Source organism: Pyrgilauda ruficollis, unplaced genomic scaffold (assembly GCF_017590135.1).
Source record: "Pyrgilauda ruficollis isolate IOZ18807 unplaced genomic scaffold, ASM1759013v1 scaffold17, whole genome shotgun sequence".
NCBI classification, from domain to species: Eukaryota; Metazoa; Chordata; class Aves; order Passeriformes; family Passeridae; genus Pyrgilauda; species Pyrgilauda ruficollis.
Window position 1 is genome coordinate 413543 of NW_024515875.1, and position 26572 is coordinate 440114.

At 41.9% G+C, this 26572-nt stretch overlaps 2 protein-coding genes across 3 annotated transcripts in view; both read left to right on the forward strand.

The window, feature by feature from the left end:
* The first annotated feature begins 1245 nt into the window (after positions 1–1245).
* LNP1 (leukemia NUP98 fusion partner 1) lies at positions 1246–24944 on the forward strand. The gene is made up of 4 exons (XM_041464105.1): positions 1246–1401; positions 7563–7808; positions 9824–10001; positions 24385–24944. Exons 1-4 carry the CDS (start codon positions 1255–1257, stop codon positions 24942–24944), a joined length of 1131 nt encoding a protein of 376 aa, XP_041320039.1. The 5' UTR covers positions 1246–1254.
* Positions 19907–26572, forward strand: part of TMEM45A (transmembrane protein 45A) — a 30745-nt gene continuing 24079 nt past the window's right edge. The window contains exon 1 of one of the 2 annotated variants that reach the window (XM_041464039.1): positions 19907–20028. The gene's annotated coding sequence lies outside the window, so the exon portion shown is untranslated. Of the gene's footprint in view, positions 20029–24767; positions 24841–26572 lie in introns of those variants that run through there. The other variant, XM_041464037.1, reaches the window with a different exon arrangement.

Genomic DNA, 26572 nt, shown 5'->3' on the forward strand with positions numbered 1-26572 from the left:
TTAATGCTGGAGCACTGATTCTCTGTAATGCCAAATTACCAGCAAGCTTTTTGGCATATTTCTGTCCAAGACCAACCAGCATCTCCCCAGCAACGCCTGGGCACCAGAAGAACACCAGCACACACCAAGGTTTGCTTCCAGTGAGAAGTTCAGTTTGGGTTCTTCCTCCCATGCAGCCTTCCAGCACCATCCCAACAGGCTCTACAGCCTCAGAGCCCTCATTGTCCTCCTGCCAGGCCCCAAACCACATAACACATCTTCCAGTTTCATACCATGCAGACAACAGTTTTTGTGTTATATCAGAGATTTTGAAATAAAGGAGACACAAAAATGACAAAAAAGCCACAGTGCAGTAATTGCAGTGCAGAGCCCTGAGGAGACCCTCAGCAGAGACACCACGTAGGGTACATGTGGTCAGTTTAGACACTTAGTCTGAGGGCCAGAAGTCATTGCCTGGTCCTGTTCTGTTGTGTGGTATAGGCAAGAGCTGTATGGTTTACACCCTGGGCTGGTGAGGAGGAAACAGCACATTCTTACCCTGAGTGCATTCAAGTGGGGCAGGGCTTCCCATACCCCTGATATAGCAGATGAAATTACTCAGGTGAAAAGCAGCAGCTGCAAGATTGCACTGTCTGTCATAACTCAAAAATGAATGAGCAGTTGCTTTAGGAAGGGTTTCTACCTAGGCAGATGACATTTCTGAAATACTAAAGGAAGCATAGGCAACAGAAGTCAGGAGAGAGGGAGCAACAGGGGAAGAGTGCTCCCTCCCACAGAGCCAGCTAGGTCTCTGCAAGCAGCTGTGCCAGTTTCTGACCAACATCAATATGTCAATTCTGCTTCTCAAAAATCACAAGCCTACTTTGGGTCTGCCCCCTGCAGGCATGTAACTGTGGGCAGTTCTGCATTGGTATTGACAGCTGGGGCACTCAGCAGCAGCACAGGGAGCAGCCACAGCCCTGCCACCCACCCCCTGCGGCAGTGTCATATTGGACATTGCTGCAATGGAAAGGTTAAAGGAAACCTCGTTGAAAAGAGATGAGAAAGGGCTGACTTTATGTTTAGACAGTGCCTGGGGCTGCAGTGGGACAGGTTTTGGGGAGGGAATGCAGAAAAGGTGGTTGAAACTCTGTGTCTGCTTCCTCTTGTTGGCAGAACAGTGAGAAGCTACTGGCTTGGTGGTGGAATTTGACCTTGCTTTGCCTTGTCTGGCTGGGAGAAACCACACGCCCCCCAGGTCTGGAGCATTTGTACATGGAATATGATGAGGATGATGATATTTTCTTTGCAAAATGGATGAGCAGCTTCTGGGGCCACAACTTGATCGATGAGGAGAAAGAGGGCAGAGGCCACAAGAAACGTCAGCCACAGCTCTGCAGTGAAAGGAGGGCATCCCTACCGGTAAGGGCTGTGTGCAGCTTTCTCTATTTGTGCAGGTAGTGTATGTATAAATATGAGGTCCATTCCCAGAGGCACAGCCCCAGGGATGTATGAGGAGTATGGGACACCTTGCCAAGTAAATTCAGTTCCTGCTGGCAGCTGCTAGTTTTTTGCTTTTTGAGCTTAGCTGTCTGACAGGGTCAAGCCTCTGGGGTCTTGGAATACAGACAACTGGCAAACTCCAAGAAAAGTTATAGGACCAGAAATGTAAGGAGAAGTTTATAATAGCTGCCTAACTATGTATTACAGTGTTGTTCTGGCTGCTCAGCATAACCTGGTAGACATCAAAACATTTTGCATCTGCATACATAAAGACTGCCATAACAAGTCTGTTCTCATGTGAAAAACTGTATAATTCCATATGTTTTAAAAATTATGCAACTAGGTTGTCTCCAGGAAGTTTTACTTTTTACCTCTTGAGACTTACCTGTGTTCAGGTAAGTGTAATTTCTATTTTAAGCTAGAGGATAGAGTCCCTCCTGTTTTAAAACATCTGACTCTGAAAACAATGATCCAACACATAACAAAGCTTATTGAACTGTGAAGTAAGATTTTAAGGTAGAAGTACATTATTTATTCTTAAAACAGTCAGGAAAGGGGCAGGTTCATGTGCAGAAGGCCGCTCACAACTGTCTAAGTGGTTATCAAAATTAGATTAAACTGAAAACTGTTCATAATCTTCTCTTTATTCAAAGATTGTTGCTTTCATTTCAGCTTTTAAAAGAACACTTAGGTGGTCCAAACTTGTCTCCTTTTTTTCCAACTACATCAGTTGTCTTAACAAAGATACTATGTTTCCTTACAAACCAGTTTTTACTTATATCCTTAGATCATTATGGCTGCAATGAAGCAAATGCTAATATACTGGGGAGGAGCAGCTAATCTTTTCCAAACTTTTTTTTTGTGCCATTTGCAAGTTCTTCTCCACTGCAGCTGTCAGGTTCTAAGCTGTGGGATTTTTCATTAAAAAAAAAAAAAAAATTGGCTAAGAAAAACTAACGAGTTCCAAAACCACTTCCTCCCTCTTTGAATTCACGGGCAGGCTGGAGACATAACCTTCATTCAGAACTTCTAGTCTGATCAGCCACATTTGTTATTTACTTTTATATTTCACGTCAGCCACAGATTGCAAGACAGAGTGAGCTAGAGCTTTGCTGCTGTATTCCATCAAAATGCTGAATACATAACATTTATTAATGGGAGGGGAAGGAAGTTAATTAATTTTACTGTATTTTACTTTTTTCACTCAGAGATCCATGCATATGTGATTTCTTTAGGCCTCAGAAGAAACTGGAGTGTAAGAATGTACTTTAAATCTCTTTCCATTCAGCAAGGTGCTGAACACATCTTGTATATTTGTGTCTGTATTAGCATGTCCTTATATTCTGTTTGTTCAAAAGTTATTTAAATAGTTAGCTAATAGCTATTCAAATTGCTATACTTGCATTCCTGAATCCATACCTATAATTTAAATTAAGTTAGCTGACAGAAAGACTGTGACTTTTTGATGTTAATTATATCTGACCTTTACATGAATGCTTCATACAAATTTGTCTTTCTCCACTAGTTTCATATAGAAGACGTAAATTTTAACTGCCTTTTTTCTCAGTGCCAGATGTTGACTGGAGGAATGAGACAGGAATATTTGTCTGGGGATTTTATAATTTGCGGATACATTTTTAAATGAACTCTCGATTTGGAAGTTGAGTAGTTGGTAGTAAAAAGCAGTAGTATGTGCTGACTAACCAAAGCCAGAAGTTAAACAAATGGGCATTACTGAAGCCTTGTAAATACCTCCAGAAAGAGCATCTCCTTGGTGAGAGCAGTAACTTGAGAGCTATTGCATCTAGATGTTCGTTTTTTGCACAGTTACTTCAAATTATAACTACTGTAAGATTCATTATTGCAAATTATAACTGTTATAAGATTCAAAACACTGGTACTGTTATTTAAATACTGTCTTAATTTTATCTGAACAGTGCTAATTGTCAGGAGGAATAATAACTGAGATTAGAGTGCATCTCTTCTGAAAGCTAATAGCTCCACAGCAGGTCACAGTGTACCCTTTCTTCTGTCTCAACATTGAGAATTGATAACTCCACTGTCTAAAATCAAGTCAGCAAGTTCGGACACAGCTGTTGGGAAAAGCTCCTTGTGCAGATACAATGGTACTGCCAAAAGAGCACTGCCAGCTCACTTGGTCTCATACCCAAGGCTGGTATTCAGGGCACAGCAGCAGAGCAGTCCTGCCCATGGGAACTGCTTCATCACCATGAGCCTTTTGATGCTGCAAAGTAAAGTGCTCTCAAGGTAGCACAAAAGGTGGTTCTGCTGAAAAATCACTTTCAGATACAAACTGCTGTATTGGTCTTTGTAGTTTTTCCTGTGCTATAGTGAGACATTCAAGCCACTGCTTCCACCTCAAAGACAAAAATAAACTCCTGTGGTACCCTATCATGGTACAGCCCCCATCCTAAGTATGGATAAAGATTTGAAGAGTAACTCCCAAACTAACAGCTGTTTTCATTATTTTTTTCCCAGTATCTTCGTATACCTCACAAACACCACTGAGATGAACTTTGCACAATGCTTTTGCTATTGTCATTCACACTTTGTAGAGGGGAACACAAAATTATATTCATCCTACACTGGGTCACTTGCAAGTCAGGCTAAAACATGTAACTCCAATCTGTCAGGCTAAAACAACATGAAACTGCACTGTCCTGGAAAGCTCAGAGTTCTGTATGTTGCTGTGGGCCAACACTGAATGTAAAAACTGCCTGGGGATAATTAAGTCAGCTGTTTCCATTTCCTTTATTTAACTTGTTCCCCTGCCAAACTTTAGACAAATTAACTGTGGTACCCTTTCTGAAGCCTCTGGCTATGACTTTCCTTGTCACATTGTAGTTACCCTACATCATTTAGGTTCAGACATTTTGTTGTAAGGAAAAGATTGGAGACAAAGGAGAACTAATAAGAAGTTTAGAGCCCTATACATGAATCCACCTTCAAATAGACATTGTTGCTCACAGGAGAAAATTGCTAGGAGTGGCAGCAGAACAAATGACTGCTGTTGAAGTTACTGATGCTTAATTTAAACTAAATTTAAACTGAACATCTACTACAATATTGTTATTATAGACCAATTGAAGGCCAGACCAAACCATTTTTAAGAAATATATGCTTGTCTGTAAGCTTCTTGGAAGGAAATGAAGCCATGGGAGAGCATCTGAATGTCAGATGTTCCAAAATATCTCTAAAATACTCGGGTCATTGTGTAAACTCCAGCAAACAATGAACACTTGTGCTGACACGCTGAAGATTAATGTTCTTACTGACAGCTGTGCAAGCTCTCAGGTCAAGCCCAAAAGATGTAAACAATTAACTTGTCTACAACAGAAACTGAGAAAGTGATAAGGCAAATTATATTTACAACAATTTTTGTTCTGTGAAGTATTTTTGTTTGTGTACCTTTTGTGTGTTTGAGATTGGCAATTAGCAGAAGATTAGCTGTTTTGTAAATAGATACACTGAACATGAGTGGCCTTTACCCAACACAGAAAAAAGGAGTACTAATGGGAATAAGAAACAATCCCTGACATCCCTTGGTGCTTCTGGATTTCCCAGCACTGGCAAAAAATCCCCATTTTGATAGTGGAGAATTTAATGTATCATGCACAGGCACTGTAAGAGGAAGCACAGTCACAGTAATATGATTAGATAGACCTGTGGGTGTATCTTTAACCCATTGAGGCAGATGGGCATTTCAGAGAAAAGCTCATCCCTTTTCTGGACCATTGCTGCCATATCAGTAGGTAAACTGCAATCTTTTTGTTAAGGGCTTGACTGTAATTCTGACTGTGAAGGGAAACTAAAAAATAATGTCTTAGTAAAAGAAAACATTTACAGTCTTTGTGAAACAAGATTCATAGAATACAATCCCCCATTTCAGCTGTCTTTCTGTGTTTGGTTTGTTTTTTTTTCCCAAACCCTCTAGGAACAGATACCAGTGATTTTTACCCTGATACAATTTTTATTTCCAGGAAAGAATATAGGTTGGTGCCATTAAAATGTCAGAGAAGACATTTGGCTTATTGAGCCTGGCATGTCACGTGTGCCCCTGTCCCTTGAGCACAATGCGATTGCTTTGATGCTTTCTAAAGTAACAATACAATATGACCTTACAGAACTTGCAGCTGTATTGACTGGTTTGAAACCAAAGTAAAAATAATATGGCAGAAATCATTAACACTACTCTCAGAGGCAGTTCTTAATACTGGACATAGTAAGCTTATGCCTGGGAAAAAAAATGGAACCAGTACCATGTATTTTGCAAACACTCTTCAAATATTAGGTACTTCTGTCAGGTGCAGGATTTATTATTTTCAGCATCTCTCATCAAGCCTGTCTAATGTGATGTAGCTGCAGCCATATGAATGCACAGCCTCTCTATGCAGAGAAAGGCTGCATTGGTCCCTGTTGTGCCAGTACATTTAGAGTAGCAGGAATAGGTCATTCAGAGTGAAGGAGGTTGTGTGCTGGGCATATTTCAGATCCCTTGCAGTCCAAGCTTTGTAGATTCATGTGAACACTATATACAGTTGTTTTAGTTTCCCCTGTTTGTTAAAATAACAAAACAACCAATACACACACCACAAACCCTGCATTGAGTGTAGGGTTTTCTACTGGATTTTCTTAGAAAGCATTACAGGACTGGTGGGATAAGCCTTCCTTTGTTATAAACAATCACAGCTCCCTTAAAGCCAGCAGAACTTCTCAGGGTTACTTAGTAGCTGAAGGCTTAGCACCAGGCTTATACAAAATGAAGTCACAGAATCAATTGGGTTGGAAAAGACCCCTGAAATCATTGACTCTAATCTTTGACCAATCCACCACCATGTCAACTAGACCATGGTACTGAGTGCCATGTCCTGTCTTTCCTTAAACACCTCCAGGGACAGTGACTCCACAACCTCCCTGGGCAGTCTATTCCAATATCTAGTCATCCCGTCTGTGAAGAAATTCCTCATAATGTCCAAAACATATATGCATTCAAAAATGTATGCCAGCAGCTGGGTGCTTGGAGTGCTTTAATCTGACACTTGCAGGGGTGTAATTTTCAGTACCTCCTATCTCTCACAACTTTCACCTTCTGCATCTTACCTGTGTTCAGCTACTCATCCTGAAAATCATCAACAGTTGGCAGGGTTTGGGGTATCTCCAACTGTGTGGTGTCCTTTTCATGCCTCTCTTCTACAAGTCTGTCCCTTTCTAAAACCACCAATTCATGACTCCACATGACAGGACACAGCAGTTCTGTATCAGTTTAATCTCCTTTGCAGGCATTCAATTAAACACAGCTGATGCAGATCAATAGCTTTTATCTGCATGCCAGGCCTCGGAAAATTGAATCACACAGAAACAAAACAACTATCTACTCATTCTGACTTCAGTCCTCCAAATGGAATTGCAGAAGTCTGTTTCCTACTACTTCTTTGGTAGGGATGTGTCCCTCAGTACCCTGAAAGTGCTTCTTCATTGGTTCGAGACAAATGTGCCCAAAAAAACAGCAGAAAATTCAAAGCTGGCAAATAAAACAGCTTGTCTGCATGTATACTGTACTGAAAACTTGACAGAACTGGATGAGAAATGGTTGCTGTCACACTCTATAAACTCAAACAGCTGATAAGACCTGGACCACTGGTGGGTCAAACCTCTTACGTGACTCATCTGGCTACAAAAGGCTGGGTAATACTTTTTGGGAGTCCTGCCTAGAAACTGCAGCCAGGTGTGAGGAGTGACTTTTTGAGGTTATGAAGAGTCCCAGTTCTTTTTCAGTGAACACTAAGAGGACCCAGCACACTTTAAATTTGAAATGTTCCATTGTGTGCCAAAACTTATATCCTTAAACCCAGAAATAATAGGAAATTCTGCCCTTGCTGCCTCCAGAAAGCAAGTTCTTGGCAGTGTGATTCTCCTACACTTAAAAAGAAAGATACAGAATTCTGGGGAGAGTCTTTCACTTTGCACCAATGTTTGGGAGAGTGTCTGTGGCAGAAAAAAAAATCTGCCTTGTGTGTTCTGCTTTGCTATTCAACAGTAAACAAAGACTTGTTTTTCAGGCCAAGCTGTCATCCCTCCATACAACACGACTTCATGCTTCTGCCAAAGGCTCATCTTCAGGCCACCTCAGGGGCTCCAAGGAATTTCAAGAAGACCAAGATGTCAAATGTCACTGCCACAGGAAAGCAAGCAGAACACCTTCAACAGACAGCTCATGTCCAGAGACAAGATCAAACTCCATTCAGGAATTTGCAGAGTCCTTTGAAAAGCAATTGCATCTCAAAAGCAAACGCTCAGTTTCTCTGGTAGGTAATAAGATCACTACAGAAGAAAAAAAGCCCAACCAACCAAGTCAGCTTCATCCTTTGTGTAATTGCTGTGACTTTGCTGGGGGAAGTGTAGAAATAAACTCCAATTGGAATTTCTCATATGTGGTCTCAAATTACTACAAGAAGCACAAACCAGGTTAAAGTTGTGTAATTAGTGTGAGGATTCTTGATGTTCTGTTACTGTCCAGGCTTATTCAGAAATGTTAATCCTCAAAATGAAACACCACACCGGCTCATGTGGCAATGTTTTCAGAGGTTTCTCTGGCTGTGACCACAAAACATGACAATAAAAACCCAGGTTTGCTTCACTTCTGCTGCAAGACCCAGCTCACTTTTTCACTGCTGCTGACCTGACTTAACCTGTGTGGAGTTGTCTGTAATACTGCCAGACACTGCAGGCTTCTCATTTACCCCTCAGGACTCCATACATCTGCTTTTTGCAGTGTCACACACAGCTGCAGCAGCAGCTATTGCTATAAGTAGCAGAACATATTTTCACTGAAAGGGCATGCAGGGGATTCTCTGCCCAATTCATCCTTCTCCTCATCATTCTGTTCCCAGCCATGAGCATTTTATCTCATGTGTGTTGATGAAATAGCCAATAACAATAAAAATCTATTAAAGTCTAGACAAAAAGTTGTTATTGGCTATTTCATCAACACACATGAGATACATCGTATCTGCTGAAGAAAGGGTAATAAATCGTAACTCACTTTTAAGTATCAGAAAACCCCATCAAATTGTCATTCCATTTAAAAAGCTGTGCTTGAATAACACCTGACATTAGCTTCAAATAACCACAGAAGGAAGTATCCTTTTTTTGTTCCAGGTTCTTGACACTGACAATTTGTATGGAAAAGTAATTTTCAACTCTCTTTGCACAGCAAAAGAGGGGGGAAAATTTCTTTTCAATAGGCAGCATAATTACATAATTACAGTCCCATAATTATAGTCATTGCATGACCAATCGTCTAAGAATATGCAGAATTATGATGATGACAGCACTGTTACACCATGGTCAAAATTTCAAGTGCATTCCCTAATCTTCTTTTTCCTCTTCAGGAACTACTCAATTGCTTTCATTTGGAAATTTACATTGCCTCATGCGCCAGCATTCACCAGTGGTTGTCTGGTTTATAATTTATAATTTCTCAGAAATGCCTGTGGCTAGAAAGTCTGTGAGTGTATAGTTGATGTATGATTCGATATAGTGATGAGCACAATGCATTAATTATGGCTTCAGTTCCACTTAAAAGCATGGATTCCAGTGCCCTTCTGTAATCAGCAGTGGGATGTGTTGAGCTGTATTTTAATGTGTTTTTCAAGAAGACCAAGTTGTTGCCATTCCCTCAGTCACAATTGTCGTTTGGGAGATGTGAAGGACTTGTGAATCTCAAAGAACTGAGCAATAGATCAGAGATCTGAAAGGAAATTTGGGCTTAAACCTGTGTCTTCAAATGGACCATTTTTTTGCATTCAGAGCTCTGTGGGTGCAATTCAAACCACCATGATCAGACAGGTGAACAATGTGGGAAAGGTAATTAATCTCCTTCCTTGTATATTGCTTTTCTCATATAAATGCCTTTGAGAACCCTTCAGCCCTTGTTTTCAGTGAGGTCTTTGCAGCTAGCACTGAGAAGTCTTCAGGGATGTAAAGATGGATCACATGAAAGGATAGAAACATGGAGTATGGGCTGAAATCTCAGAGCCCCTCTCTTTCTCCCTTCTGTCTGCTCTCCTCTTCAAGTCCACTGAGCCTGTGACCCTTCTATCATATACAGAGTAAAATCAAAGCATGTGTGTTGCTTCTTGCTGAGCTTTAGGGTGACTGGCCTGGGCCTTGAATTTGAGCCCATCATGGTAAAGCTGATCTTGGTGAGGAAGTTACTGGAAAATTTTGTTATTTAGTGAAACAAAATAATGAGCTTTTTTGTTGTTTTTCTTGTAGGAGTCTCTTTTAATTCCCTGTTATTTTTTTCCTTGCCTTTTAGCAACCTGAAGGTGCAAAAGAGAGACGAGAAAGAGAAAAATTGCATTTGAGAAAAAGCAAATCTCATAAGAAAATGGGAGAGAAATCAGAGGCAAGGAGAGAGCGGGATGAAGCTGAAAGTTCAGAAGTACCTGCAAAACACAGCAAACAGTTTCCATCACAAGCAAGCATTCAGAAAGGTTATGTATCTACAGGCAGCTAGAACACATTGAGATAATCAATCTTAACACTCTCCCTGAAGAGCAGAGGGAGCATTCCTGTTCTGTTTTGACTAGAAGCAGCCTGTTAGGTAGAATAACCCCTAAGTTGCAAAATAAAAGTAAAATTCAACTGCATTGCTGACACCATGTTACTATCTTCCTGTCTTTACTTTTGTCATTAGAAGTATGACCTTTGTCACAGGAGTGTATCAGTAGAAGATCCAAGTTAGAGATTAACCATCATGAGAGGATTTCAGGCATATTTAGCATTGCAGCAGGACAGTGGTGGATGCGTTCCTTTAAGAGGAGGCCACCACCTATGTATTACAGAGCCATGCAAAGCCTTATGTTTCTTTTTTAATTGAAAGCAGCTTTTTGGTAGGTTTGGGAAGAAAAAAGTGTATATAAACACCCAACTGCTTCCTGGCCCTAACATTCACTTAGATTTGTCTCAAAAATAGGTATCTTTTTTCTCTGACAGTCTTTCAGCTCCAAATTTATGTAAGTAAGAGAAGAGAAGCCCATGTTCTCTATTACACCTCCCTGATGTCTCACTTCTCTCTGCTTTTCCTGTCACTGTGCAGTGTGACTCGTTTCACTGGCATCTCCCAGCCCTCTGCCATGTCCTCAGTCCCATTTCCCCAGTCACAGTCATACAGCTAGTTCTTTCTCTCAACTTTACCCACAGAATTCATAGAGTGACTAGGTTGGAAGAGACCTTAAAGATCATCGAGTCCAACCCATGCCCGAACACCTCAACTAAACCATGGCATCGAGTGCCATATGCAGTCTTTTTTTAAACATCACCTCATTACCTTGCTTCTTTTGTGGCCTTTTCTCTCTCCATTTACTATTTCACTGCCTTGTAGCTACCAATCTCTTCTGCTACAGCTCTACTTTTGCTTCATCAACTGCTGAGGCGAACACCCCATGCGTGGAGACACGAGGCTTGACTCCATTTCAGAAGGTTGATTCATTATCTTATATATTATACTAAAATACTACATTAAAACTATACTAAAAGAACAGAGAGAAAAGAATGATCAGAAGGCTACAAAGAACAAGAATAGAATAGAATAACAAAATCTTGTGACTCTCAGAGTCTGATGCAGCTGCATCTGTGATTGGGTCTTAATTAGAAACAACCAACATGCACCAATCACAGATGCACCTGTTGCATTCCACAGCAGCAGATAGTTATTGTTTACATTTCTTTCCTGAGGCCCTCAGCTCCTCAGGAGGGGAAAAATATCATGGTGACAATCAACATCTGAGCCTTGCTGAAAATTCTCTAATAAAACCAGAGATGTTCTGTCTCATATTTCCATATAATATCTTCAAGGGGTTGATGGGGCATTGCAACGCTTTTTCCTTTTCCAGAATTTGGGCCAAACTGTCTGTCTATGGTGAGCAGGACCTAAGAAAATGCTGATCCTCTGGCTGAGGATCTCCTGAACACAGGTGTAAATCTCAACTCCACATGCTCACAACACATACACACTCCCACAATCCCCCTATGCTCCCCTCTCTTCAAAATGCCAGTGTTCTCTGCAGATACAACCCTTCCCTCTTTGGGGCTAATCTTCCCAGGACTAGTATGGAGAAAGCCTGATTTGGATAATATGGGGAGAAAAGAGTGAAGAGTAATGAAGTCATGAGCAAAAGTCAAGGTGTAATGGATATTCTTCCTGTGATTTTTCTGTAATTAACAAAAATCTTACTAATTTACCTTAGAGCCTTACTTTTGAATATTCAGCCCTTTAAAAGCTTAGGGCATCCTTAACACTTACATCCTTTAAGGGATTGAGTTGTTTGGTTTATTTTTTGTTTAGGGCTTTGGGGGATATTTAAGACAGCAGTTGAACCCTTACTGATGCTTGTAAATTGCTTCTTGCTGGGTAACATTTATTACAAGCTAATAAATCTAATAATGGAAAAATGTTGTTCCTATGCATTGTTCCTGTCCTTCCCAATCCAGATTGAATTTTTACGAAGTTCGTCTGTAAAAGCCAAAACTTAAATACAGATGATTTTTCCTTTACAACCTTAATCTGCATTACAAAAGGTCTGGATAGAAATGAACATGGCCAGCAGTGTCTGAGCTCCTCAGATAAAACCTCTCACATACATCCTTTCAGGTAGCAGCCTGTCCTCACATCTTGGGACAGCTGAATGCCATGGCTGCATGGATTTCAGGTCATCAGCTGCCTCCTCCTGTTTTACAGACAGGTTAACTCAACAGGCCCCAGCAGAATTTGCTTGTGTTCATCAAACCAATGTGCTGGTTGTACACCAGACCTGATGGAAAGAAAACACCAAATAGAGCTAAAATAGGAGAGCCCTGTGCAGCTGCCTCTGACTTGCTGGTTACCATCTCCCTGAAAGCACAGATAAACCTCACTGCCACCAGGGCAGCTGGGCAGCTGTGCCCACAAACAGCTCCCCCGTATTCCACCAAATCCCATTTGTCTGATGGGAGAGTCAGTAAGTGTTTATGTGCTCTTGAAGCAGCCCATCAGCCCCATGGTGTGACTCTGGAAACAGAAGCTTTCACATAATGCCCTCTATTGACTCAGAAGTGTTCTCTCTTGCTCTGTGTCATGGCTGATTAGACCAACAGCCCTTTCCAGCTCAGTCCCTTCCAGTCTGAGGCAATAGTATTACTTGGATGGACTGAATCTTGCTTGATAGAATGAAAAAATTCTCCACAGAAGTACAAGTATTCCATAACAAATTGGGCATTTGGAAAGGCTGGTAACCATCCAAAGAGGAATCTGATTGCAATGGCACGTCTGATATTTCTGTCAGAAAGACTCCAGAGGGTTTCCATTCTCACAGTAGGTCACTAGTTCTGTGGCAGCTGACATAAAAAATAGTCACTGCCTTGATTCCACCCTGAATTCCCAGAGCAACGGGGCTGGCTGCAAGCAGTTTCTGCACAAACACCCATTCCTGGGCAAACACTGTTTGCTTTTTCTGCCCTTTCCAAGAGTGGGATGGCTGCAAGTTGTATCAGAGTCCAAACCCTCGACATGAAGGAAGTCAGGCTTCAGTGGGAAGTGAAGACAAAGGGATGAAGAAATCCATATGCTCACTAATAAGAAATATTGAAAACATGAAACAGAAAGGGGAATGAGCAGGAAAACTGGTGTGATTCAAGGGACCCATGAAGGAAATATTAAACTTGCTGTGTCTCCCAAGTGGAAGACCATCGTCTGATAAAACACTCATCCCTGTGAATTCTTCCAGCATTTCAGGCTAGCTGGAAAGCGCTCCTGTGGGAAGGGAAGATGTGGGTACATACAAATCTTTCAAGAGCAAGAGAGACTTACACCCCAGTGTTTTCTGAAAGAGCTAAGAAGAGGACATCAGTTGGGGTTACCTCATCTGTCAGATGGGCATTCCCAAAGCAAAATATTTATGCTTGCTTCTCAGGTAATGTTTAATTGCAGCATGGTTTGGAGGATGAATTAAATTTTGAGTGCTGGTTAACTTATATTGGTATATGAAATGCCATATACCACACATGTAAAATGATGTAACAGCTGTATTTATGTACATGCTCACAAGAACCCTTTCTGGTGAAAAAAAAAATAGGAAATATTTAAATGCATGAATAAAATAAAAATGAAGCAACCATAATGTATAACTGAAGAAGAATATAATACCTATTAAAAAAACTCCTAAAATATAAAATACAAAAAATATTAAAATATTAATCAGCAGGGTTTTGTTCTTTAGCGCAAAAAAGGTATTTGGGTAAGCACAGCCCTGGCTCTGAAGACACTCAGTGTACATGTGGATAGTGTAAAACCATGCAGAGATATAATCAAGCTTGATAACTGAAATTATTCGCACAGTAATGAATCATAATCACAGGACTTTGAGTTTATCACAGCTTTCTGCCAAAACTGCTGTAAACAGACAGGTCTTGAAATATTTCCAGAGAGATATTACAGCCAAAATCTAGTCACTCAATGAAAGAATTGAATACTGAAATACAACAAACTTCATAAAGGATGCTTTGCCTGCAGTTGTTGTGCCAGAGCTTTAGGTAATTGTGTGCGAACAAATGTGAAAATAAACCCACTCATCAAAGAAAACATTGCTCATAGCATGTTGATTTTCATTTTCACTGTTGTTTTAGACTGGCTTGACAGATGCTATTGCTACTATTAGGAGGATCTCTCTGAATCCCAGCTCAGTATCTACAGTTCTTTGGAAAAAGATAATTTTTCTCAGCTGTGTCTTGTCCCTGAGGTCAGATAGAAAATAAGAGAAAGAAGTGATACAATGAGCATCAATATTCTGTCATACTAGATGCATTCTTGTCCTTCTTATATGCTTGTCAAAATGCTTCAGTTCATACAATTTCTAAACTGACAAAAGTTTTGGTGAATTGAGAAGACCAACCAACCTGTGACAGTTGTACGTGAATTTTCATCAAAAAGCCATCAAGGCTCCTACAGAGAGTCCTCAGACTGGAGAGAATTAGTACTGTTCCTGATAATGAAGTATCAAGACAGAACTATTTTTTTGCTCTAAAGCTTGAGCAGAAGGATTCATGGACATGGTTGCCTGCAGCTATATCCCATGGTATGAGGTGAATGCCAAGGTTTGGTCCTTTGAAAACCAGCCGTTCCTGGACCATTATGCAATGGCTCTCATTTGATATACTGCTCTTCCTGTATGCACAAAGTACATCTTCAATGGTTCTCATAAGCTTTTTAAATATAGTGGGTCTACTCCCTGAGGACTCCTATACAGAGAAATCTGTCCGTCAGAAAGCAGCTACGGTGATTTCAGATTAGCACAAGTTTATGCCTGGCAGAGAGGAATGATTAGGGCATTTCTTTGCTCTAGTGGTCCCAGCAGCAATAAAAGATCTTCAGGGAGAACCAAGTAACTTTGAGCTGCTCTTACCTGTGCAGGACTGGCAACTGCAGTTTAGCCAAGAATTTGGGATAGATATATATTCATCAATTCCTTTTCCATTGTGCCAATTTCTACATGCCCACAGCTGCAGGTGAAGCTACTTCATTTTCTTTAATGCCTTTTGCATGGAACAAAAGGACTCTCACGTTAGGATATTCCAGGTCTCATCTGGTCAATGGGCATCGACCATAATGTCCATCACTCAGGGTACTCACTGCAATGTGATGTCCTAATCCAAAGCAATTCTGAGCTGAGAATGATACAAATTTCAGTTGGAGCAAGAAGATTTGGATCCATGTGCAATTTCTCATGGTGTCTTGAGGACTGACAGGAGCACAGAACTTCACTGCATGCACAGCTTTCATAAAGAGGGCTTATGGCAAACTCTCAGGGCCTTATTTTCTGTTACTTGCAATATACAGAGTAGAGAATCTTGACTAAACCCTGAATGCTGGTGACTGAGAGGTGATACATCTGTGTTGAAGCTGTTGCAGTAATCCTGTATTACCAGATGCTACTTAGAAGGTGGGAGAACCCTCAGTGCTATCTTTAATGACTTTTAACAATGTTTTGCACTGATGGAAAGACCAAAGGTGAAGATGGTGGGCCACACTGAAGCTGCTGCAGCCAGAGTGTCTCATTCTTTAAATAGCTGTATTAGTGGAAAAGTGGAACACAGTGCTCCGAAAGAGCTGCAAGCAGCTGGGTGTTTCAATGTCTGCAGTTCAGAGCTGGCACTGCAGAGAGGGAGCAGTCAGTTCTCCTAATTTCCTGCTAGTTGATGCACTGTGTTCAGCTCTGGGGCCCCCAACACAAGAAAGACACTGACCTGCTGGAATGAGTCCAGAGGTGAGGCACTAAACTGATCACAGGCCTGGAGCACCTCTCCTGTGACAAGCTGAGAGTTTTTGGAACTGTTCAGCCCAGAGAAGAAAAGGCTTCAGGGAGACCTCAGAGCCCCTGCCAGTACCTAAAGGGGGTTTACAAGAAATCTGGATAGGAACTTTTCACAAGTGCATGGAGGTTTTGGGCTCCCCATCGCTGGAAGGCTGGATGAGGCCCTGAGTAACCAGGTCTATTGGTATGTTCCTTGCCCATGGCACAGTGCTTGGAACCAAACAATCTTTTAATCCAAACTGTTCTGTGATTCTATGATGGTAAATTATATGGTATAGTTGTTGCCTATATTGATAACGTCAGGAAAGGCACCAAGCACCACGTCCTCCTCTCTTTGGAGGTTCTTTCTGTAGGTGGCATCCGAGACACATTGGTGGGGTGAGTGGAGTGAGAGAAGCAGGCATAACTGCTGTGCTATAGTGGTACTTTAAAACACAGATCTTATCTCAATACTCTTTTGTCTCAAATAAGCAAAAATAGAAAGCACTGGATAATATATTCTTCTAGAAAAAAAGTAAAGCTGTGTATAACCTGGATCCTGCTGAAGTTATTCTGATGATAAGAGGACTTAATCTAACAATACTAACCTTCCTTTCCTTAAGATCAATGATCCAGTAAATAATTTGATTTCTTAAGGAAATATATCAGCTCCACCTCCTAAAATTCCTGAGAAATAACAGGAATTCTTGCATTAAAATCCTGTTTGCAAGTACTCTTTTCCACTTGCTTTTAACAGTGTATTCAAAAGTTGCTGCTAAAGAAACCAACCCGTCCCACACGTCATGTCCTGGTGCGTCCATAAGGTCTTGTCCTCTGTGATGAAGAGAAGATCCTCCAGGATTACAGTGGGGATCTATTCAAGGCTTGATTCTAAATACAGAAAAAAGAGAAATCAAAACTTTACTCAGTGCATTAGTGCATTATAAGGTTAGTGTAAGTGGTGTGAATTTTTACAAAGTTCAGATATAAACTTTGAAGGTAAAACCTCCTAGCTCCTTCCCAGTGATTGGGGAAGAAGTCAAAATATTTTTACAATTCCTCGGACAATGTAAGTCAAAATTGCATATTTGCCACAGAATACACTGTTTGCAAGTTCTTTCACTTACAATCATTAATCAGCTAGACAACCTTCTTAGCCGTTTTCCAGCAGAGGGAGTCTGTCTATACCAAGTGAGAACATGCACTATAATCCAGTGCAAGCATGAGTTTGAGACTAAAATAATTACACTCAGAAGGAGATAACTGTCATCAACAGCACAGGTCCAAGTGGTCAAATTTTGCCCTGTGCTGTTCAAATATGGCTTTTCTTTTTTATATAAAGGAAATCAATATAAACTGAAACCCATGGCAGAGCTTAGTCTGGTATTAGGAATTGCAGTGTTTACCCCATGGTCAGCAGAAAACCCTGATCCAGCTCTCTTCCAGTCCTTACTATAGGAAAGATAATACATTTCTTGCCCCAGGTTTATTATGACAGAAGTTTCTCAGGGAGAAAAAGCAATAACATTTTTATTCTTCCAAGCAGCACAACTACTTTTCACAGGCAGCAGAGCTGAAAATAAGCCACATTTTAAAATACATTTCAAAACATCTTTGTTCATCAAATGCAACCCTCTCCTCTACAACCGCTAAGGGATGTGGGTGGTATGTCCACCCCAATTTTGGCTGGTCTGGTTCAGAGTCTGGGATGTGGGGAGGTTTGTGCTGTTTTGCTGGGCTGAGGACTCCCACGGCAATGGGCAGGGACACGCTCCTGTTGAGTGACTTTGCTGTGAGGGTACATCTGGCAGTGGGACAGAAATAAGCACCTGGGGAGCAGCAGGAGTCTTAAACCACTCAGCTTCTTTGCACAGGTAAGGTGAGTTACAGTCCTTGGCCTCTCACTGTTATTGCAGAGGCAGTCTGGACTCATAAAGCCATATTGAACTTCATTCTCCAAGCACATACAAATATGCTAATTGCAGGGAGGTTATTCGTGGCTGTGAAGTAAAGCATAAATGGACCCATTGGCAGGATCAGTTCATATGTCCTGTCAAGTAAATGTGTGTATTTGCTCAGAAATAAAAAGCAGGTAAAACAACTGCATTTCATAAAAGAAAGAAAGTAAGTCACAGGAAAGTCAAAACAAAGCTGATAGCAATTTAAAAAGGATGATTTGGCTGGGAATTTCAGCAGGAGACACGGAATCAGAATTTACCTTCTTTCCCTTTTACATTTATCACTGGCTTACTAAATTAGTTGGCAGTTTCATTTTTATTGTGCCTGTTCACCAAGGTACAAAATATCATTTTATGTGTATTTATATAACATATGCACTATACATATATACATGCATATATATATATATATATATATATATATATGTATACACACACACACATACACACATACAGAGACATGTGCTGACAATTAGGTCTGCATCTCCCAGAACTGTCCTGTACTGTGGGTTTCTCTCCTCCTGCCTGGCCACAAACTATTACTTTTCAAGCTGCCTCTGGGTTTCTCTGCTTTCTCTCAACTTTCTTGCTCAGAAACAGCCTTCTCCCCATCAGTCCCCAGCTTCCCTACAATGGCCTTTTCCTACAGAAATGCTTAGCTGATTGCCTGTGACCCCATTTGTATCCAACATCACCTAGCAAGCTCAAACCCATGTTCAAGTATGCCTGTGCTGATATTGTGTCTGTGTTAATATATTCTAACCCATGGGCAGATGGACATTCCCATGCTGTGGGAAATCTTGTGAAAAGGCAGGAACAAGTGGGAGTCTGCACTGTGGAAGTGGCAGTGCCAGATGGACTTCTGGATTAAAGCAAAGAGGAGGAGGACCCTGGTGAATTAACGCTGAAGCACGTCTGCACCTGTGACTTGGTGCCTGGCTTGGGACCAGAGCTGGTGACGCCAGAGGTGAGGAGTTCAGGCTGAACTTTTTCCTGTGGTGGTCTGATTGTGATTCCACTGATCCTTGGGGAGAAATGTGGTGGACAGAGCCCAGAGCTGCCTTTGGGAGCAAGCTGGTTTGTAGAGGAGTTTTGGGTTCACAGGGGCTCTGTACATTCAGATATTTTGGGAGGTCGAAGTTTCCCTAAGTGACAGCCAGCTGGGAGACCAAAGGATCCATTTCCTAGTGAGATGGGGCACATGGGCATGTCTGTAAGGAGCTGGGTGGGAGGACAGTGACTGAGGGGAAAGTGTCCTCTGGGAATATTGCACCTGGTCACAGACACTTTTGTGACTTGGATGGAGTTCCTCCAAAAGAAAGATGGCTCTTCCTTTTCCCTGTAAGTGATAAATGTGTGTATTGGGGGAGCTTTTATGCACCAAAGATTTTATGGCCCTGGTGTTCCGTGGGATGAAGACTGGTACAACAACCACACGTAGCAAGCAGGAGGACATTTTCCTGCAGTGCTGCAGAAGAGCCAAGGGAGAAGGGTCACAGGAGGCAATGCCTATGCAGTGACATTAGATTTCTAACCTTCTCATCACTCCACTCTCACCTTCCACAGCTGCACTCCAGCTCTCACTTTCCCTCTCCTGCTGAAAAAGAATTTTTCCTTCTTTCTCCCTAGGCTGGGCTACAGCTGATGTTTTTCATATCATTGCTTAACTGGCCGGTTTCCCCATCCTGTTCTTTCTGCCTGGTGTCTCTGTCCAGAGGGTTGTTCACCCCGATGCCTTTTCCCAGCTAACTCTCCTGACTCACCCGAGATACGTGCAGAACGTCAGCAACTGAGCCAGAGAGACTGAGAGACCAAAAATTAACAAAACAATGAGGAAGATAAAACTGCAACTTTTAAAAATAGGGAAAGAACCTCCCTAGGTTTACAAAGTTAAACTCTTAAATGCTGGACAAATCCAGACCTAAGGCTGCCTTTGGAAGGATAGTTTGGCCTCCTTTTCCCTTCCTCCACACAACGTGTATTATGTGACATTATTTAATTGACTGCATACTATTTTTCCCACAGGACTAGCGCCTCATTCAGTGTAAACTCAGGACAGTGTCTGGGAATGAAGCTGGTCTCTGCATTTCCTGGACCAAGTGTGTGACTAGAAGCCCTGTTTATCACCACCTAACCCAGACACTGCGCTGAATTCGGAGCTGACAGCTTCTTCATGAGGTTTTTTGGGGTGGCGTCCCTGAAGCCTCTGACTATTTATCATCACAGTGTGCCTAAAGGTGAGAAGCTACTATTTCCAGGGAACTGGGAACTTTTTATTACAATTTGATGAAGTTTCTTGGAATACTCCATGAGCTCTGGCATTTGTTCAGAATACTTTATGATTTAACTAACTGATGCAGCAGACTTCATTTACTGTTCTGAGTGCTGGGTGCTTCTATAAATCTATAACCTAAATGTCTCCTACCAGCTGTCTAAAAACAAGAAACCATAAGTCAGACATGTAGATATCTCACCTAGATGTGACTAAGGAACTTGATAGAAGCAGGGAGAGTTTCTAGTTCCTTCAGCTGTCATTTCTTCTATTAGTAGATTACTCCATTTTCCCACAGCCCTCTGCCTTAGATTTCCATGTCCCGGATAAGCTAGGACTTGGCTTGATATTTGACCGTGAGTGAGCACACCAGATGAGCTCTCCATTGCCTGATGCTATTTAGAAGTTACATCTTGTAAATTTGTTTGACTATTCTATTGCTGACTGTCTTTCATCAAAAAATGCCAGGTAATTTTCATCATTATGAATAATTTCTTGTTTTCTAACACAAAACTTGCATCATGAGCTGGAGCATAGTACAAAGAAGTTCCATTCCACATTCTCAGAGATGAGTTTCAGAGCTCTGTGTTGATATTTGCAGCTTTAAAATCATATTTTCTCTCATTTAGCTGATACCCGATGAGACAAGGAAAAGTAAAGATTCTTGCTCGGCACTGTGGGAAAGGGCTCAATCTTTTTTTATGCATTTGTGTCATGGTTTAACATGTACACAAAAGCAACACAGTACTGCAGACAAGCTCACCTGCACAGGTCTCAGGGTTCAGACATATTTGCTTCAAGAACTGAAATTCTGAGAAGAAAAACATTTGGAACCTGCAAACGACTTTCTGCTTTTCCCAGATTTCTCCATTCTTCATCATCATAATAAAGGGATAGGAATATCTGGGGAGAAAGTTTATACTGTTACTACTCCTGGTGTTTCTGGCTTTATTACATTAGATTCTCCATGCCAAATTGCTCAACTAGTTCAAAGGACTCTGATTAACTTGAACCATAGCCAATTACCTGTGAATTATAGATTGTTTCAGGAAATTCTCCTGAAGTTCCTCTGTTCATGCAGATAGTGTTAAGCTGAGCTCTGCTGACTTTTTATCACCATGATTGTTTTTGCATGTTGTTCTAGATGAAAGACTTTCATAAGGGGGGGGGGGGTTACAGTTTTATATGCTAGAAATCAGCTTGAGACATTGCATTGACAGGATATAAACTCAGAAAAAGTATTCCTTTTGAAAGTTTCTTACAAAGCTCTTATAGGCTACTCATAAAAAACCAAAAAGCAGACAACATAAATATAGCTAATAACTATTAACATAAAAAAACTTAGAAATTTCATGTATGATGTAACTATGTTTCTTCCCCCCCCCCCCCCCCCCCGCCACGCCAGATGATGGGATTAAGCCTGGAAGCATTTTTAAACTTTACAGATTGAAATGTGTACCTTCAAAGTCCATGCAAGAGCAAATATCCCTAATAGAACTCCAAAGAATGGACTTTTGTAATATGGGTCTTTGTATTCAAATTCACTTTTTACTTATTTTGATGTTAGAAGTTGTATTAAAACCAGAATGTCAATGTTTGTGTTTTTTTCTGAAATCATAGCAAGTGCATGTATTTCTCTTTATTCAATTGTTGCATGAACTTTGCAAGGCCAGAATTATTTGTTTAGCTTTTTGGGCACTTTATCCAGAGAGCTATTATTTTATCAGCCTTCTACTTCTATGGTACATTTCATAAAACCATAGAATGGTTTGGGTTGGAAGGAACCTTACAAACCATCAAGTTCCAACCCCCCTGCCATGGGCAGGAACATGGACATCTTCTGCTAGACCAGGTTGCTCAGGGCCCCATCCAGCCTGGCTTTGAACACTGCCAGGGATGGGGCAACCACAGCTTCTCTGGGCAACCTGTGCCAGTGTCTCCAGCACCCTCACAGTAAAGAATTCTGAGTAAAGAATTCCTCATATCTTCCTTTCTCCCCTTTTTGAAAATGGGAGCAATGTTTCCCTTTTTTCCCGGTCACTGGGAACTTTGCCTGACCACTGTGACTTTTCAAATATGAAGGGAAGTGGCTTGGCAACAACATCAGCCAGTTCCCTCAGGACCCTGGGATGCATACCACCAGGTCCTAGACACTCATGGCTATTCACCTTCATCAGATGGTCCTGAACCTGCTTTTAACTTATATGGTGGGGGGACCTTCACTCCCTCAGCTATAAATTAGGTGCGGTGCTACAAAGATATCTACAAACAGCCAACACAACCCTTGGATTCCAAGTGTTCAGGGGAGTAGATCAACATTTCACTTCAGTTTTCACCCAGAAACATGTCTGGATTTGTAGAGTAGTGTTCCCTCAAGTGCCCAGGCTGAAACCAGCTCACCTGCCCCCAGGGGCAGTTTTGCCTTCTGGGCCAAAATGCAGATGTTACAATAATCCTAAAACATCTAGAGTTCTAATTTGTCTGTAATGTGCTCATGAATTATTTGGATCAAGACATAGCTGTGTGACTTCATGGCTGATGTTAGTGCCTGGTATTTGTGATAACTCTGATGAAGTAAAAGCACTGGGCACCACACTAAATGCAATGTAATGGACCTGTGGGTCTTGGAGCCACAGGCATTTGACCATGGGATGTTTCATTAAGCTAACCTCTGTGGAAAGTAGATCAAGCACTACTTGCAAATTCATCTAACATCATTTAGGCTTTGCTATGAAATAACATTTTAGCTCCTTGCTTCAGATGCAATGCTCAATATCATCAGGGAAAAACCAAACAAATGCTGTTTGGATGCCCCTTTCCTCCAGCAAGAGAAGAGCTCAGTTGCCTGCCTGTGTGTCAAGCATGGATCCTAAGTCTGCAAAAGGAGCATTGAATTAATTTCATAACTAACTGTGGAATAAGGCAAAAAGAGTAAGGCCAAAATGAAGGAAGGTCTGAACTTGACTGAATGTGGCAGAACTGTCATCCTTTTGCTGACCTTAGGTAAAAACACCACAAAAGATGTTTTGTTATTTCTATAGTCTCCAGCAGTTTTGTACAATATTTTATGCATGCACTTCTCTGCGGTTACTTTGACGCACACTGACTCGCAGAAGTGCAGGATCCCTGCAGGGCCCCGGGGATGCCAGCTGGAGTTTTTTACATTGGCAACATTGGTTGTCACTTAGATTGACTTTTATGTCATTTTAAGTGTGGATGAAAATGAGGAATCCCAGGAAGCAATTATTGCTCCACTGCCAAGACAAACATCAAACCAGTGGTAAATAGAAGAGGTTATTACAATTATCAGTGTTACTGACTGATTAAGCTCAGTCTATGAAAACTCTCCTGCAAGACAAGGATATCCATTAGGTAGGGATTAATGTTGTGATGTGAAATGCATTCTGCTGTCTGAAAAAAAAATGCAGAAAAAGTCACTCAGACCAGGAAGCAGCTTTCATAGAGGCTGGATTTTTGAAGCACTGTTTACAGAGAGGTGGTCCTTCTGGGAAATATTTTAGCCCTTTTCTCTGTACTCATTGCATCATCCAACCTGCAAAAGCATCTGCTTGCCAGATGCTGAGGGGTATTTGCTGGAGTACTATTTATCTAAGAGTGAAAGTGTCACTTTGTCCTAAAGAGCAGGCGTGGATGCAGCTTCCTGAGAAGATGAGTGTGAAAAAGTTTTAATCCTTATATGGAGTTGATTTCCCCCACCAATTTCCACAAAAATGTTTCTGGATCATGAAAGTAGAAATCTTAAATTAGGGGACTTGAGAGAAGTGTCTCAGAATTCAGTCCAAGTTGTGACTTACTGGTAGGGAGAGCAGCACCTTGGCTTGGTTATTCCTACAGCCACAGGGGAATCTGGTGACACAAGAACTTGATGCTGACAGGGGTGGAAAAGGGTCAAGGGAGTTTTCTGGTGTAGTTTAAACAGAGCTTCAAAACCCGGTTATCACAGCTTCCCGGCAAATACCTCAAAGGAGGATTTTTCCACAATTAAGGATTTGAGGCTTTCATTGGTGTTCTTTCTGGTGGTTGTAAGAGAGGTGATGCAGTGTGAGATGCCCTTCGTTACACTGTAAACGATTCTGTAATGTCACTTATTTACTTCTTTACTACAGGATGACATCTGCAAATAAAGCCGTGGTTTCGTTCTTTAAATTTTATTTTTAGACATTCTTCTTTTGGATTCAGCTCTGTACCATAAATTCCTGCTAAATTACAGGAATTACAGCCATGGGTGCTCATTTTCGTGGAGAAAGCCACGGCTGTCGGTGTATGTGTAAATAAAAAAAAAGGCCTCTGTTATATGCAGCGATCAAAGGAAGGTTTGTATGTCTGAAAGACTCTCTACTTCTTCTATTTTTTCTCGCCTTGCCGGGCTACTGGGAGCCGCTGTCCTCGGCCGCCAGCCCCGCGCCAGCCCTGCCCGCTCTCGGCCGCTTTTCCTGGAAAGCGGGGCAGGAGAGGGGGCGGGCAGCGCCGGATCCCGCGGAAGCCTCGCTTTCCCCGAGCCCCTTTCCTTTGGCTCTGCTCTGGGTCCTTCCCGGCCAGGCGGGGAGGAGAACGCCCGCCCCCCGCGGGGCCGCCAGGGGAACATCTGGGCGGCCGCGCCGCAAACATCTGGAGCGGCTGCGGCGCATCCCCGGGGGCCGCAGCTGCAGGGTCCTGCCCCCGGCGCTGCCCGGGCCGGCAGCGAGAGCCCCGGAGGAGGGGAAAGGAAGGAAGGGAGGAAGGCGGAGAAGGGGCTGCGAGGGAGGGCGCGGCACAGGTAAGGGCAGCCCGGCGCCCCCGATCCCCGGCGGCGGCAGGGGCCGGGGTGAAGGCAGGACGGGCGGCGGGGCAGGGCGGGGGATGTCGGATATTGCCGGGTGAAAGGACAGCTACTCCATGTTTGCCTCGACTCGCTCCACGGGGGGCACTTCTGAGGTGAAAAGCGCGGACGAGACGTTTAAATCGGCGATCGCTTTTGGGAAGGTTGCTGGTGTTGAAAGGCGAGCGTGGCCCTTGCCGGCGTCCGGAGCGTTCTGCCCCGTGTGCAAGGGGGTTGGCAGCCGAGCTTCTGGGTCGTTAAACAAAGGGGAGATTAAGTGTTCGGCTTAGTTCTAAGTTTACTACGTGATTTTTATCTCTCCCTCCCTCTTGGATGTGTCAAATGGAGATGGATATCCAAACTTGAATTTCCAGGCAAAATTAAAAGAATTTAAATGTACTTCATGGCTTCCTACTCTATGAGAGAAACCCTAAAATTATCTTAGCCTCTTTATTTTTATTTCAAAACAGAATAACCCTCAGAAAAACACTTTCCGTCCCTGGATATGTTCCATTTTGTTTCAACTTTTCCATCAATAAATCATATTTTACTCTCCTAATAACACTTAATATTTGACACGGTATAAAAGAAAATATTGTCTTTTTTGATAAAGGGCTTTCTGAAGAGTTCGGGAACTGAAGTATTTAAGACCAAAGTATTTCTGCTTTTTACTTCTTAAACCAAGTGTTTGATTATTACCATGCATTTGCATACTTAGGATTTGTGATTTCTCCACTATGTATAACTTTGTTTGCATCACCTTATATTGCTGTTTCTGTGGAACTCTTTAAATTATGGCACAAGTTGTACTCCAAGTCATTGCAAGTACTTTGTAAAAGAATGTTTTCAATATCCATTTTAGATGCAAATTCATCATTGACTCTGGAGTTACCTTTCAGAAGTTTGCTCAGATGTATTTTGCTGCTTTTCAGAGTTGCTTGTGTGGCTTTTTCTGTATTTTTCTCTTTACAAATGAAGCTGGGCAAACCAAACAGATTTCTCTCAGTTGTGGAGACTGTGGGTAGAAATAACTGCTGGAGAAAACTCAAGAGAACCTTGAGGAGTGGCTGGAATAATTATGCCTGTGTTTAGGCAAACTGCTGTTTACTCTCTTCTTGCATACAAATCTGCCTGTAAAGATCATTTGAGTAGGTACAGCAGATGGCCAGTGCAGTAGTACAAAAATGGGCTCCTTGTTCCAGTCTGAAGAGGTACATGAACCAACACTTCTCAGTGTTGAAACTCTTGTCAACTGGCTCCTTTTTCTTACATGTGACCAAACATGCTCATGCTCACTTGCAGTTGGCAGGAGTAGTAATTTTGACCGTCTCTTCCAAGATACAAGCAAGACAAGCTCCTAAACCCAGGAATTACAAATAATTTGACATTGGTTTTGAAATACCTTCATTTTCTGTAGAGTGACTCTCTGCAGGGGCAGTTCTATCCCATCATGCAGCATGAGCCCAACCTTGGGTCCTGGTGCTGCTTTTGGCTCCAGAAGGTAAAAAGGAGACTTAAGTCCCTTTTATCAATTTATGCCTAAATCAGGGCCTGCTATAACACTTTAATACTATCTGAGCAACACTCCTAAAACTCTTGCTCCAAATCACCTTGCACTTAGGCATTTCTAAGACAAATTGTGTAGCATCTGTAATGGCAGTGGCTTTGGAAGGGATCTTGCTGGGTCTGC

Excerpts from the sequence above, each read along its gene's own strand:
- LNP1 (XM_041464105.1), top strand. The coding sequence starts at position 1,255 with ATGGAATATGATGAGGATGATGATATTTTCTTTGCAAAATGGATGAGC. Across the intron at positions 1,402-7,562 it reads AAAGGAGGGCATCCCTACCG|GCCAAGCTGTCATCCCTCCA; the intron begins GTAAGGGCTGTG and ends CTTGTTTTTCAG. Across the intron at positions 10,002-24,384 it reads ACAAGCAAGCATTCAGAAAG|CGATCAAAGGAAGGTTTGTA; the intron begins GTTATGTATCTA and ends TGTTATATGCAG.